The sequence below is a fragment of the Abramis brama genome, assembly GCF_963993115.1.
Source record: "Abramis brama genome assembly, chromosome: 1".
NCBI lineage: Eukaryota > Metazoa > Chordata > Actinopteri > Cypriniformes > Leuciscidae > Abramis > Abramis brama.
Window position 1 is genome coordinate 67,618,082 of NC_139963.1, and position 13,539 is coordinate 67,631,620.

At 40.5% G+C, this 13,539-nt stretch overlaps 2 protein-coding genes across 2 annotated transcripts; both read left to right on the forward strand.

Annotated features, from left to right (window-relative positions):
- Nucleotides 1-1,261: 1,261 nt before the first annotated feature.
- LOC311079050 (GTPase IMAP family member 9-like) lies at nt 1,262-7,777 on the forward strand. The gene is made up of 2 exons (XM_084108189.1): nt 1,262-1,321; nt 6,667-7,777. The coding sequence occupies exons 1-2, from the start codon at nt 1,300-1,302 to the stop codon at nt 7,761-7,763; spliced, it is 1,119 nt and encodes a 372-aa protein (XP_083964315.1). The 5' UTR covers nt 1,262-1,299; the 3' UTR covers nt 7,764-7,777.
- A 1,922-nt stretch (nt 7,778-9,699) lies between these two features.
- Nucleotides 9,700-11,172, forward strand: LOC311082176 (interferon-induced very large GTPase 1-like; the record flags this gene model as incomplete). Its single annotated transcript, XM_084112915.1, has 1 exon — nt 9,700-11,172. The coding sequence occupies one exon, from the start codon at nt 9,700-9,702 to the stop codon at nt 11,170-11,172; it is 1,473 nt and encodes a 490-aa protein (XP_083969041.1).
- Nucleotides 11,173-13,539: the final 2,367 nt, after the last annotated feature.

The window sequence follows — 13,539 nt, forward strand, 5'->3', positions numbered from 1 at the left end:
GCACCCGATTGATGAATTTAACATTAAAATGCACAAAATTTTCTTTGGGGGACCATGCCCCAAAACCCCCCCTAGAAGGACTGAGGTCAACCCACCACACTTTTACCAAAATTACTGTGAGAAACACTGGTATTGCTATGCCAATGCAGCTTATAGCTTGTTTTTTGGATTCATCACTGTGGAGTATAGTTCAATTGTATTAATAAATTACAATTTTGTACTTATTTCATCTGTTAACTCTCACTCGTTTATACTCACTCATTACATGGTATTAGTGGTTTTAAATAATAGGAGTTGAACAAAAACATATTCAAAGGCGTTCAAAGATGGGTGGTGTTTATGATCATATGTAGTGGGCCAGTCTGGGCCAAAATGCCAGGGCCAATTTTCTGTCCCAGTCCAGCCCTGCATGCTAGTGATGTGCTTTTTCACGGTGTTGTGTATCTGTGGTAATACAACCTCTGTGACATACCGGCGACTGGGAATCTCGTACTTCGGCTCCAAGACATTAACAAGGTGACTAAAACCCACATTATCAACAACTGACAGTGGTTGATCTTCAAGAATAATGAATTGGGTAAGCACCTCTGTTATTTGTATAGCTCTTCGGGTATCTCTTGACATTTTCTCTTGTCTTGCAATGGTTTACTGCAGCGTTTCTTGCCGAGTGCTACTTCTTGCTCAAATTCTCCATGCTCACTTTTGTGTTTTAATTTTTAGATGTCTTTATCAAGTTACTTGTATTATATGTACTGGATTTTGCACCTGCTATTGATATTAATGCAGAACAAAGCGTGCAGCTTGCCATATGTGGATTGTCATCATTCATTTTGAAATATTTTCACACTGCTTAGTTTGACAATGTGTCTGCTGCAGCCAGTGTCTCTGTGCACTGGAAAGTTCTGTCAGTTACGTCACGTGTGGTATCGGTTTTTGGTATCGGAGTATTTTTACTAGTATAAGTACTTGAGCTCGGTATAAGTGCATCCCTATCATGCTGTTCAACTGCTTTTATATTTTGGATTTTTAATACAGAGCAGCTTATTTACATCAGTAAATCACCAGATGATTTTATTTAAAGTGACTTGCAGTGAATTGAAGCTGAATGTTTGATCAGTATGTTTGCTGAATGGGAATCGAACCTGTGACTCTCAGCAGATGTGCAGCTCCATACGACATGAACACAGTTTAAATATTGTGATGAATCTCTTGCAGGACGATGAACAGGCAGACGTCAGGAGTCACAGAAGATGATCAGCTGAAGACTTAGAGAAACAGAGGAGAGAACAGAATATCAACATGTCCAGCCCTGACTGCACAGGTGATGAACACAGACAAATCTAAACATTCACCTCATCTGATCAATCTGACATTAATGGTTAATCAATTAATTCCATCAATTCGATATTCGAATATGCATTCGAACATGACGTGGAATATCCGAAATCGAACTATAAATAAACTCTCAGATTTTTAAAGTGCCATGTTTTGCGCATTTTTACAGTCTATGATTAGACAGTGCTTTTTATTTTATTGTTTGCCATCTCATCCAGTAGCGGCCGCTCTAAACGCATTGTAGCGTAGGCCCATGACCAAATCAAGTGAACAATAGTCAGCTTGTTTTTGAAAATGTAAGATAACGACAAGACTAAAGAGACAGCGCTGTAGACTGCACTGTAATTCCTGCCTATTACACACACACACACACACACACACACACGACCCACAGAAAAGACGCGTGTCAGTATCGAGTTCTCTTTCGGGCTTGAACAAACCATAACATACAAATTATGCCAAATGTCCGTTTTGTCGAGTGTCCTCATAAGAGCAGTCTTAAATGATTTAAATAAACGTAGAGATTTGTGAGAAAATGGGCCGCGTGTCAGATCGCGTCTCTGTCCGCAGCGGCTGGTCGTAAAGTGTCATTAATGTTAATCAAAGAACAAAGGTAAAAGAGTAAATTACTCACTCAGACCTGGCGCCAGGAGGATTATTATACCGGTAGCCTAATCATGAATGCACTCCGCTATCTTTTAACACATCACCGGCGAATGGCTTTTTCATGCAAAAGAAAAAATCTTCATGAAGCGCAGTGAAATTCAGCGACCATGTGGCGTTTCCTGATGGATCGAGGTTGTTCGTTAACTTTATTTTACATTTTTCTCTTAGATATTTGAATATATTTGAATACATTGCTTGATATTCAATATCCGTTCGAATTTGTTTTTTATCAAAAGTGACAGCCCTAATGTGAACCAGTCCAAGGCAGAATTTGATAGTCTTATATCACAGTCGAGGTGGTTGAGGAGGATGTTGTGGTCAACAGTGTCAAAAGCTGCAGTTAAGTCAAGAAGGAAGAGAAGTGAGGGAGAGCCAGCATCGGCAGCCATCAAAAGGTCATTTGTGTCTCTGACCTGAGCTGTTTGTGTACTGTGGGCAGACCGGAAGCCTGACTGAAACTTATCATACAGGTTGTGATATTGGAGATGGTCCTGGAGCTAAGCGGCAACTGCTTTTTCCAACACTTTAGAAAGGAATGGAAGGCTGGAAATGGGCCTGTAGTTGGCGAAGGCTTCCGGGTCCAAAGAGGGTTTTTTTAAGAAGTGGTGTAATAGCAGCAGTTTTAAGAGGGGGAAGGAACATGGCCAGACCGAAGGGAGTGGTTTATTGTTTTTACGATAAGTGGGCTTATGGCAGAGAGATTTGATTTTATCAGGATTGTGGGAAAGGGATCCAGGGCACAGGAGTATGATTTAATTTTTTAATTTTAGATTCCCTCAATTTCAAATTGTGAAACCTCAGAGACACAGTGGAGAGGGAATCCAGACTGTGAACTGACAGAAAGGGCAGGTAGTGCAGGGGGACCAGTGAGATGTGATCGGATGGAGTCTATTTCAGTTCTAAAGAAAGTGATAAAGTTGTTGCAGCATTCCTCTGTGTTTTCTGTGTGAGTTTGTGTCTGAGGTTTAAGGAGATGATTTATTGTGGAGAACAGCTGCTTAGAGTTTCCAGGATTGTTGTTAATGGTGTCTGAAATGTACTGTGACCGTGCATCTTTGATTGACTTGGAGTAGGCTTGTTGATGTTCTCTGTAGGCTAGTCTGTGTACAGTTAGTGCAGATGTTTTGAGACGATGCTCAAGGACACGGCTCGCTTTCATTTTCCGTAGCCCTGAGGTGTACCATGGGGCTGAGCGGGCGAAGGACACTGTTTTGGTCTTGATGGGGGCGTGAAGATCCAGAAGTCTGCAGAGTGTCTGGATTCGCTGGTTGTTGAGAGGTTAGCAGAGGAGAGATGCTGAAGATCCAGGGTCATGGTGTTTGGGTTGATGATTTTGATGTTACGAAAACAGATTTGGCGTTTGGACTTTGAGTGTGGAGTCAGGAATGGAAATTCCACCGAGATTAACTTGTGGTCAGATACGCCAAGATCATGCACTTGCAGATTGTTAATAGAGGCAGAGGCAGTGATGACCAGATCGAGTGTGTGCCCTCTGGTGTGTGTGGGGATATCAACATGCTGTGTAAGATTCAAACAATCTAGTAATTGTAGGAATTCTGCAGCTTAGTGGCAGGAGGGGGTGTCTGTCAACGTGAATATTCATGTCTCCAAGTATTACAAGGTTGGCAGATGTGGAACAAAGTGTTGTGAGTAGGTACTGCATTTCCTCAATGAAAGCTGAGTTTGGTTTGGGTGGGCGGTATATAAGTAATGATTTCATTGGAAAAGGAGGTTTGCATTTGAAAGCTAAGTATTCAAATGAGGAAAACTCAGTTAGTGACAGGGTGGACAGTTTGAATTCAGTTCGGTGTATTATCACAAGGCCACCACCAGGTCCAGTGCTGAGCTTTCTGCAGGTAGGTGTAAGCAGAAGGACAGGTTTCATTTATGGCAGAATAAACCTCTGGCTGATGCCAAGTTTTAGTGAGGCACATGAAATCAGTCCGATTTTCCAAGATGTGATTGTGTATTGAGCTTGCTTTTCCTGTCAAGTATTGAGTATTTAAAAGTTCTATTTTAATGTGTGAAGGAATTGTAATTTTCTGCACGGGTCGGAGCAGGCTGAAGTCCGCTCCTGAATTTCTGTCCCACTCAGTGTACCTCACAGTGTTTCCAGGGCCACTAAAATCTAGAAGTTGCAAATCTGTATATATCGGTAACATCATGCCAATCGCGTTGGGTGTTAGCCTGGTGTTTGCCAATTGCCGCAAGCTAGCGGCACAGAGATACAGTAGATGCTGGGCAAGTGATCCGAGGCAAAACGTGCCAATCCTCACCGAAAACAGCTGAAGGACTGTCCGGGACAATACCACTAACAGTTGCAGCTAGAAAGCGTCGAGATTGTTAACGAGGAAGGTAGCAGGTAAACTTCATGGTCATACAAAGCCGCTGGAAATCCGTTCATGGAGGTCCAAAAACGGGTAAATGCTTCACTCAGCGACAACTACAAAGACGTATAAGACAGAGCTCAAAAATTAAGAATCTAAAATCTAAAATCAGCAGGGGTCAGAAGGAGAAGCGGCAAACAGACAGCGCCAGCGTCCTCTCCTCAATCTGTCACAATCCAAATCTTCTAGATTCAGATTGTATATCTTTGTTCTGAATCATTTAATTAATTGATTCCTGTAGTACAAATTAATGTTCACCAGATTCACTAACAATCTGTGTGTGTGTGTGTGTGTGTGTGTGTGTGTGTGTGTTTATTTTTCAGTGGAAAGAAGAAGTCCATATTTGGATCGCCCCAACTGTACGTTAAACTGATTTACAGTAACTGCATTATGATATAGTTATATAGATTTGATGAACTGTGTCTATGATCAGTTTGTAATATTTAGCGCTGTAAATGCTAAGCAGGAGAATAATCACAAAATGACAAATTCTGCACTTGTATTATGTTTGTGAATTCTAGCACTTGTTTTTCTTTGATCAGTTTCAGAGGGAGAGAAGCTGAATCTGGTTGTGTGTGGAAGTGACGGGACATTAAAATCCTCCATATCAGAGCGGATCAGAAGATCAGACGAGGAGCTTCATGGGCGTCTGGTCAGTCTGGTGGAGCTTCCAGCTCTCGTTCAGCTCTCAGAGGAGGAAGTGATGCGGCAGACTCTCCGCTGTGTGTCTCTCTGTGATCCTGGAGTTCATGTTTTCCTCCTCACAGTTCCTGAAGCTCCACTCAATAATGAAGATAAAGCAGAAATGGATGAGATCCAGAGGATATTCGGCTCCAGAATCAACAAACACATCATGATCCTCATAAAGCAGAAATCAGAGCATCAGACAGCAGAGCTCAATGGAGAAACACAGTCTGTCATTGATGGAGGAAGACAACTATATTTTGGTCCCACCACACAAGCGTCCACATTGATGGAGAACGTCGAGAAGATGGTGGAAGAAAACAGAGGAGAGTTTTTCTCCACAAAAACATTTTTGGAGGCGCAGGTGAAAAAACTGCTGCAATTTGAAGAGATGAAGAAGAAAATCGACTCACTAGAGACACATTTAAAATTTTAAAATGTGTGTTCATCAGTGTCAGCATTTTCTGACACCACATGATATGTGCGTTATGTGTATGGGTGAGGAGCTATGAGTATGAGCACGCTCAGTCTTTGAAGGGCCGTATGCGTGCATTGCAAGCATTTTCCTCTTAAGCCTGGAACACACCAAGCGGCTCCTCGTCGGCTTTGTAACGGCCGATTCGACATGTTGAATCGGCGTCGGGCCGTCTGTGAAAGAGGGAACTCTGATTGGCTGTTCAGCTTAGTGAACAGGCAGTGCACGAGAATAATAGCAAAACAGCGAGCAAAGTCAAAACGGTACAGATAGAAAGCTGTTCTAATGATATGTCATCTTACCTGAGTGTTCCTTGGCGCATATTTAAATATTAACATGAGAGGAGTGGAATAAAGAAAGTGTTTAGCAGGTTTGATATTCAAAACGGTAAGCACGCACTGCTTTGTTTACGGTTTGTGTATCTGCAGCCGGCAGCGTCGGTTTCCTTTTTTGAATGACGAATATAGACGAATATATCTGCAAAAATAGACGGTTGTCTCATTTACACGCAGACAACACAGTCGGCTTTCATCAGCGCTAGTTCGTCGGCGTCGGCTTGGTGTGTTCCAGGCTTTAGGAAACTTCAGTCTCGTCTGTCCCTCTCGAGGTTGATGTTGAGACAGATTTTTCAGTCCTGCTTTAGCTAAAATATGTTACCTTCTCCCGAAGGTATGAAATAGTTTCAAGTTACGTGTCGCCTAGCCACAACCTACACATCCCAGCATAAATGTTCCTGATGAATTACTTAAATTTGTCTTCATGTTTATGTTAATTTAGCATTAAAGCAAGCAGACTACTGCGTGCATGGTTTGGCATGTCAGAATGCATGCAATGTTAATAATCCCTAGCTGACATCTCAGTTCATCTCGATCTCACAAAGCCTGTGATGCACAATGAATCTTTCATAACACTGTTTGTTATAATTAGAGGATTAGCCAGAATACAAAATTCAGCACTGAACAAAAACTCAGTTTTGAGCGGTGTGTGGATTGTATCTTAAATGCATCTGATTGGCCATTGCGTGGTGGGGGTAACAATATTACTCTAAACTATAGCACAAACTGTACACTTCGTAAACTTTGTAAACTTTTTAGGCTTTAAAAATTTCCTCTTTTACAGGTTCAACAGAGAGTGAAGATGATCTGAGGATTGTGCTGCTGGGAAAAACAGGAGTTGGGAAGAGTGCAACTGGAAACACTATCTTAGGAAGAGAAGCGTTTACAGCAGAAACATCTCAAGAGTCCGTGACTAAAGAGAGTCAAAGAGAATCATCTGAAATCAACGGCCGACACGTTACTGTGATCGACACTCCAGGACTGTTTGATACTGAACTTACTACTGAGGAGATCCAGAGAGAAATCAGCAACTGCATCTCCATGATCCTGCCTGGACCACATGTGTTCATCATTGTGCTCAATTTAGGACAACGATTCACTCAAGAAGAAGCCACAACAGTGAAGATCATCCAAGAGACGTTTGGTGAGAAATCTTTAATGTTCACCATGGTGCTCTTCACCAGAGGCGATTATCTGAAGGACAAAACTATAGATCAGTGTTTGGGGAAACCTGGATCTGCTCTGATGAAGCTGATTGAAGCGTGTGGAAACAGATATCATGTGTTCAATAATAATCAGCCTGGAGACCGAACACAGGTGTCTGATCTACTGGAGAAGATAGACGACATGGTGAAAGCAAACGGAGGGAGTTTCTACACGTGTAAGCTGTTCAGACAGATGGAGAGAGAAAGACAAGAACAACAGATGAAGATCCTGATGGACAGAGTCAGAGAAAGAGAAGAACTGATGAAGAAACTAGAAGAAGAAATGATAAGAGAACGAGAGACATTTAAAACTAAAATAGAGCAACTGATGAAAGAAAAAGAAAAACTGCTCATGAAATACGACACAGAAATAGACAGACTGATGAACAGAATAGAGAATGAGAGGAAGAGTAGAGAAGAGGAATATATAAAAAGAGAAGAACGATATAAAACATTAATGAAAGAGAAAGAAGATCTTCAGTCTAATCATGAAGCAGAAGAAAAGAAGATGAAGATCCTGATGGAGAGAGTGGAGCAAATGAGCAGAGAAAGAGAAGAACTGATGAAACATAAAGAAGAGAAAGAGAGAATGAAGATGATGATGGAGGAAGAAAGACTGAATCAAGAGAAAGAGAGAAAGAGAAGCGAAGAAGAACTGAAAGAGAGAGAAGACTGATATAAAAGAGAAATGAAGGAACAGGAGGTGCAGATGCGAGATGAAATGAAGAAAGAACAAGAGATGTTTAAAGATGAAATAAAGGAAATGAAGCAAGACAAAGAGACTGTGAAAAAAGAAAAAGACAATCTTCAGAGCAAATACCACACAGAAATAGACAGACTGATGAACACAATAGAGAGTGAAAGACAAAATCATGATAAAGACCAACAGAGAAGAGAAGAAGAATTTAAGGAGAGAGAAGAACGATTTAAAAGAGAAATGAAAGAGATAGAGGAGCTCGAGAGAAAGATGCGAGACGAGATGAGACGAGAACGAGAGACATTTAAACAGGAAATAGAGGAAATGAAGAAAGAAAAAGAAAAACTTCAGATCACATACAACTCAGAAATAGACAGTCTGATGAACAGAATACAGAATGAACGACAGAATCATGAAAAAGAGAGAAAGAGAAGAGATGATGAATATACAGAAAGAGAAGAACGATATGAAATCCAGATGAGAAGAGAACGAGAGGAATGGGACCAGCAGAAACTGGAGGAAAAGACGAGAAGAGGAGAAGATGAGAAAAGAAGAGAGAGCGAAAAACAGAGTTGTGATGAACAGATTCAGAGACTGAAGAGTGAAATGGAGGGAATAATCAGAGAGAAAGAAAGAATAGAAAGAGAGAGACGAGGACAACTAGATGATTTAGAGAAGAGACTGAAAGAAGAAATAAACATAAGAGAAGATCAACAACAGAACTTTGAAGAAAAACTGAAGAGAAGTGGAAGACAAACAATGAAGCATCTATTTCACAGACTCCATGTTGAAGTCAAACACCTCAATAAACTGAGAGCTTCAGATGTTCTTCAGATAACCAAACATTCATTACAGTCCCATGAGTCTTGTGCTGAAGAGGAGCTGATTCAGACTTTCACACAAAAGCTACTGATGATGAACTACAGAGCAAGATACATTCATGCTAAACAGACTAATGAACAGGATGACACACAACAAAGAGACAGTGATTCATGTGAAGATGAGGATGATATTTTTGATGATTTTAAGAAGATACCTTTATCAAAAACAAGTCTGTCTAAGGGAATTCACCCGATGGATGTTCAGATGGCCGTATTTCACTGTGCTGATGGTTTCCTGAAGCAGCTGATGGTCACTAAACTGTCCCAGTGTCAGTACGCTCTGCCTCTGCTTGTTCCTGATCCATTCACACAACAGATTGAGTTTCCTCTCTGGACATTCAGACAAATCAACAAGAGCTGGAAGATGAGAAACACCAACCATGAAATCATGAGTCAAACCCAGCCGATCTACAAGGCAGAAACTCAAATGGTGTTTTTCTTCAGGTTGGGCTCTGTGTCTTCATCCAAGTCTCAGCTGATGAACAGTCTGATCAATGAGAGACACAACACGTTCTTCCACAGGAACTGCCCGGGCAGCAGCAGATCCAGAGTCCTGATGGATGGAGTGGTGGAGATCGCCTGGTTCTGCCCCTCTGGGAGAGACACGGATAAATTCACTGACTGTGTTGCGTTCTGTAATCTACACGGTGATGCAGGAGACCATGAGAAACAGCTGCAGATCCTCTCTGAAATGGCCTCAGTCAATGTTGTTCTTCTGCCAAAACTGGACAGGAATGACAGAAGCTAGTGCAACAATAATCCAAAACCTGTACAGTGAGAGAAAGCCACTCATTTGTCTTTTTACTGAGGGTGAATCTTCTTTAACTCAGGTTAAGAAAGGGAAATTCAAGATTGGTCTGAAAGACAGAAATCAGTTAGAAGTATCTGAAGAACTCAGAAGAGCGATAAATGATTGTCTCTCTGAATCATCTTCCACTTTCAGACTTGAAGATGTGGCCAAACACTCAGGCATCAGAGTAGATGAGGAAGATGATGAAGACTGCAGGAGAGGAAGAGAAGCAGCACAGCAGATGATGAGTTTACTGAAGGAGAAACATCTGATAGAAATCAAAGAATCATTTCTGCCTCATCAGGGGAAACTGTGGCATCAGTGGAGTCAGAAGAACAAAGAACTACATCGACCTCAAGGAGAAAATATAGAAACGGTAACAAGTGTGAAAAAAACAGAGATGAAGATAATCCGTGAACAACAGCATGAAAGTGACATTAATAATTTTATGATGCAATTCATTAAAGAAATGAACTCAAATAATAAACATGGGAAGATGTTTTTTCTCAAATGGTTCGGAATCCTCCTGGATGAACACACATCAGCTGACCTTTCTGCTCTACATCACAAGTATAATGAAAAATGGTCAGCAGTCTTAAAACTGGAATACAACAGTAATAAATCTGAACAACTCAAAGCTAAACAAACTGAACTTGAGAGAATATCTGAGGATCTTCAAGCTGCAGGCTTTGGTTTGGAGGACATCATGAGGGAGATCGGTCAGATCTATGAATCATGTTCATCTGTGAAGAAGCAAAAGAAAGACCTGCAGGTTCACTTCTCTTCTCTCCCGAGTCTCGCAGCAGAGATGATGATCTCTGGATTTCCACTGGAGCTGATGGATGGAGATGCTGCTCATGTTCCTCTGGTCTGGATCTCTGCTGTTCTACATGAACTCATCCAGAAACTGGGACACCATACCAGAGTCTTTGTGCTGTCAGTTTTAGGGCTTCAGAGCTCTGGGAAATCCACCATGCTGAACGCCATGTTTGGGCTCCAGTTTGCCGTCAGTGCTGGCAGGAGCACCAGAGGAGCTTTCATGCAGCTGGTCCGAGTCTCAGACGAGATGAAAACACAGATGAACTTTGACTATATTCTGGTTGTTGATACTGAGGGTCTTTGTTCTCTAGAACTGGCTGGAAGATCAACAAGACATCATGATAATGAATTGGCCACATTTGTTGTTGGTCTTGGAAATCTGACACTGATCAACATCTTTGGAGAAAACCCATCTGAGATGCAGGACATTCTTCAGATTGTTGTTCAGGCCTTCATGAGGATGAAGACGGTCAGACTGAATCCCAGCTGTGTGTTTGTGCATCAGAACGTTTCAGACATCATAGCTGGAGAGAAAAACATGGAGGGAAGGAGACGACTGCAGGAGACACTGGATGAGATGACAAAACTCGCTGCTAAAGAGGAAGACTGTGATGCAGAATGTTTCAGTGATATAATTGGATGTGATGTTCAGAAAGATATGAAGTATTTTGCTCAGCTCTGGGAGGGAAGCCCACCAATGGCACCACCAAACCCAAACTACTGTAGGAATATTCAAGACCTCAAGATGACTATTATATCTCATGCCTCAAAATCACATGGAATGATGCTGATAAACCTAAAAGATTGTGTTAAAGACCTCTGGGAGGCTTTACTGAATGAACGATTCGTCTTCAGCTTCAGAAATTCTCTGGAGATTTCAGCCTACAGGAGACTGTAGCTCGAATACAGCAAGTGGTCCTGGAGTCTTCGCAGTGCCATGATGGAAACTGAGAACAAACTACACAACAAAATAGACAATGAAGCGGTTGATGAGGTTAAGGAAACTGATCTTCAAAGAGAACTGAAAAAGACAAGTGAAGAAGTGAAAAAATCAATGTCAGAATTCTTTGAGAGAGACAAACATAAATAGGGGAGCGCGGGGCACAACCTAACACGCTTGTTTTAAATACTTTCGCACATGCTTGGATGACGAAACTTTGTGTATTTACTAGTTGCCATATCAACACTATATAGAAAAAAAAAATTCCGCCAAAATTATTTATTTTTTGGAACATATCCACAGACATTTATTAAACCATACCAAAAGTAAATGTCTTACTTAAGTTAATTTTTCATCTTTTTTTTTTTGTGTTTATTTAAAATAAGACAAATCTAATATTATTTTAATCTCCAAGATGTTATTTAACAGTTGATATAGTTATTTAATGTTTCGCTAACTAGCAGAAGACACTAGCCGGGTTTAAATCCCAGTTGTGCAGGCGGGGGCATGTTGTCACACTGCGTTACAATGTGCCCCTATTAGAAATATGCTATTATATTCTATACTTTTATTAATTTTATTGAGAAAACGTGAGAAAAAGGTGAATAAAAACTGTGAGTCAATGTTCAGAAATGACTAATTATTTATATGTTTTGAACTATCCAACACTGAATCTCTGTCCTAATATTTGCACAAATTTAGTAGCAAGTCATCAGGATTTTAATACACCACATGGAAGGTTTAAATATAGAGACTACAGAAGAGCAGGAGGAGTTTATGCAGACTGGAGCATCAGCCCTGATCTCTCTGAACTGAACTACTGGAAGTGGTTTGTGTGCAGATTCCAGAAAGATCTGGAAAAACACTACAGTAAAACATTTGAGGGGAGTGGTGAGATTCCACATGAATGGAGAAAATACTCAAAACAGGACGCTATTGAGAGTTTAGATAAATACATATAATGAAGCAGATAAAGAATGAGACTCTTGTGTCTTCTCTCAGATTCAGATCACAGATATAATCATCAGATACACCAGACGAGAGTTAAAGACAAGATCCAGTTCCTCATACATGATCTGAACTACAAAAAAACATATTTCTGAACATATGCCTAAATGATAAAGCTCAAAATGCTTGATGAATATTATAGTTTATTACTAATAAAAACAGCTTAATCTCCATCATGAACTGAAAAAGATCTGTGATACGAATATTAATGATAGATTGTTGAAATATGATTGAAGTGCATATATGAATGTGTTTGTAAGCGCAGTGCTGGTGATCAAACGGTTGGAGGAAAGTGTGAGAAATAAACGGCAAATTAAACATCTCAGAGCCGTCGATCTGATTTATATGAAAATTACTCCAGTGGAAACTACTTCACTCAATAATGTCCACATCACTGAATTTACTGACCTTGTCCAGTGTCCTTTTACACTTGTTTAATACAGACCTCGTATTATGAAAAATATAGTTTTGACTTGAAATTAATTGAAATGATCAAACTGAAATGATCCATAGCAGATTTTTTAATTCGCTGACAGTATTTCAGTCTTTACTCAAATTCATTACTTAGACATTACTAAAATATATCTCATGAAAATAATGTTTATTACACAATACTGTGATCAAAATTTCTAATGCTGCCTTCAAACTCTCACTAATGACCTTTGATCTTCCACTTCTGCCCTGTGTGTGTCTGAACAACAAAACCACTGGGCAATTACAGTTCATGTTTGTATCATTCTCTGTTCAGTGTCACAAGAGTTCATCAGATTCATTTCACACTGAATGTCCATATGAACGAGTTATAGAAACTTGTTAGCGCACATCAGCTCTAGCTTTGGGTTCTCCAGCTGACCAGAGGATGAGGAAGAGCTGATTCTGATGTAACTGCAACACAAAGGATTTTAATGACACTCTTACAGTGGAAATGAAGCAGTCGAGTTAGTATAATTCAGTAAATGGATTTGCACTGCCGCGTCTTCTCCTCCTTCAGCGTCTCATCATTGCCTCTCCAGTTCCAGCGCTGGTTTCCAGTATATGTTTCGTCTCCAGCTGCTGCTGTTACTGAGTCTCCACACATAATAACACATCTGATAACTGTGAAGACATGGCTGTGGTCTTCCTGAAAACTTTCTCTGTTATTGAATTGCTTTAGGTATTTACAGAGATATCCTCAGTCAAGTTTTCCCAGAACTCAGGGAAGAACTAGACCTTTATCTGGCTATGATGGCAGACTTTAGCCACCGATACGAACACCACAGATCATTTTCAGCTAAATCTGCTTCATTCATCTCTGTATTCAACACCAGATTAGTCTGT

What these genes read in the sequence shown, in the direction of transcription:
- LOC311079050 (XM_084108189.1), top strand. Translation starts at nt 1,300, where the DNA reads ATGTCCAGCCCTGACTGCACAG. An exon ending in GTCCAGCCCTGACTGCACAG is followed by an intron (nt 1,322 to 6,666) that starts GTGATGAACACA and finishes CCTCTTTTACAG; the next exon opens with GTTCAACAGAGAGTGAAGAT.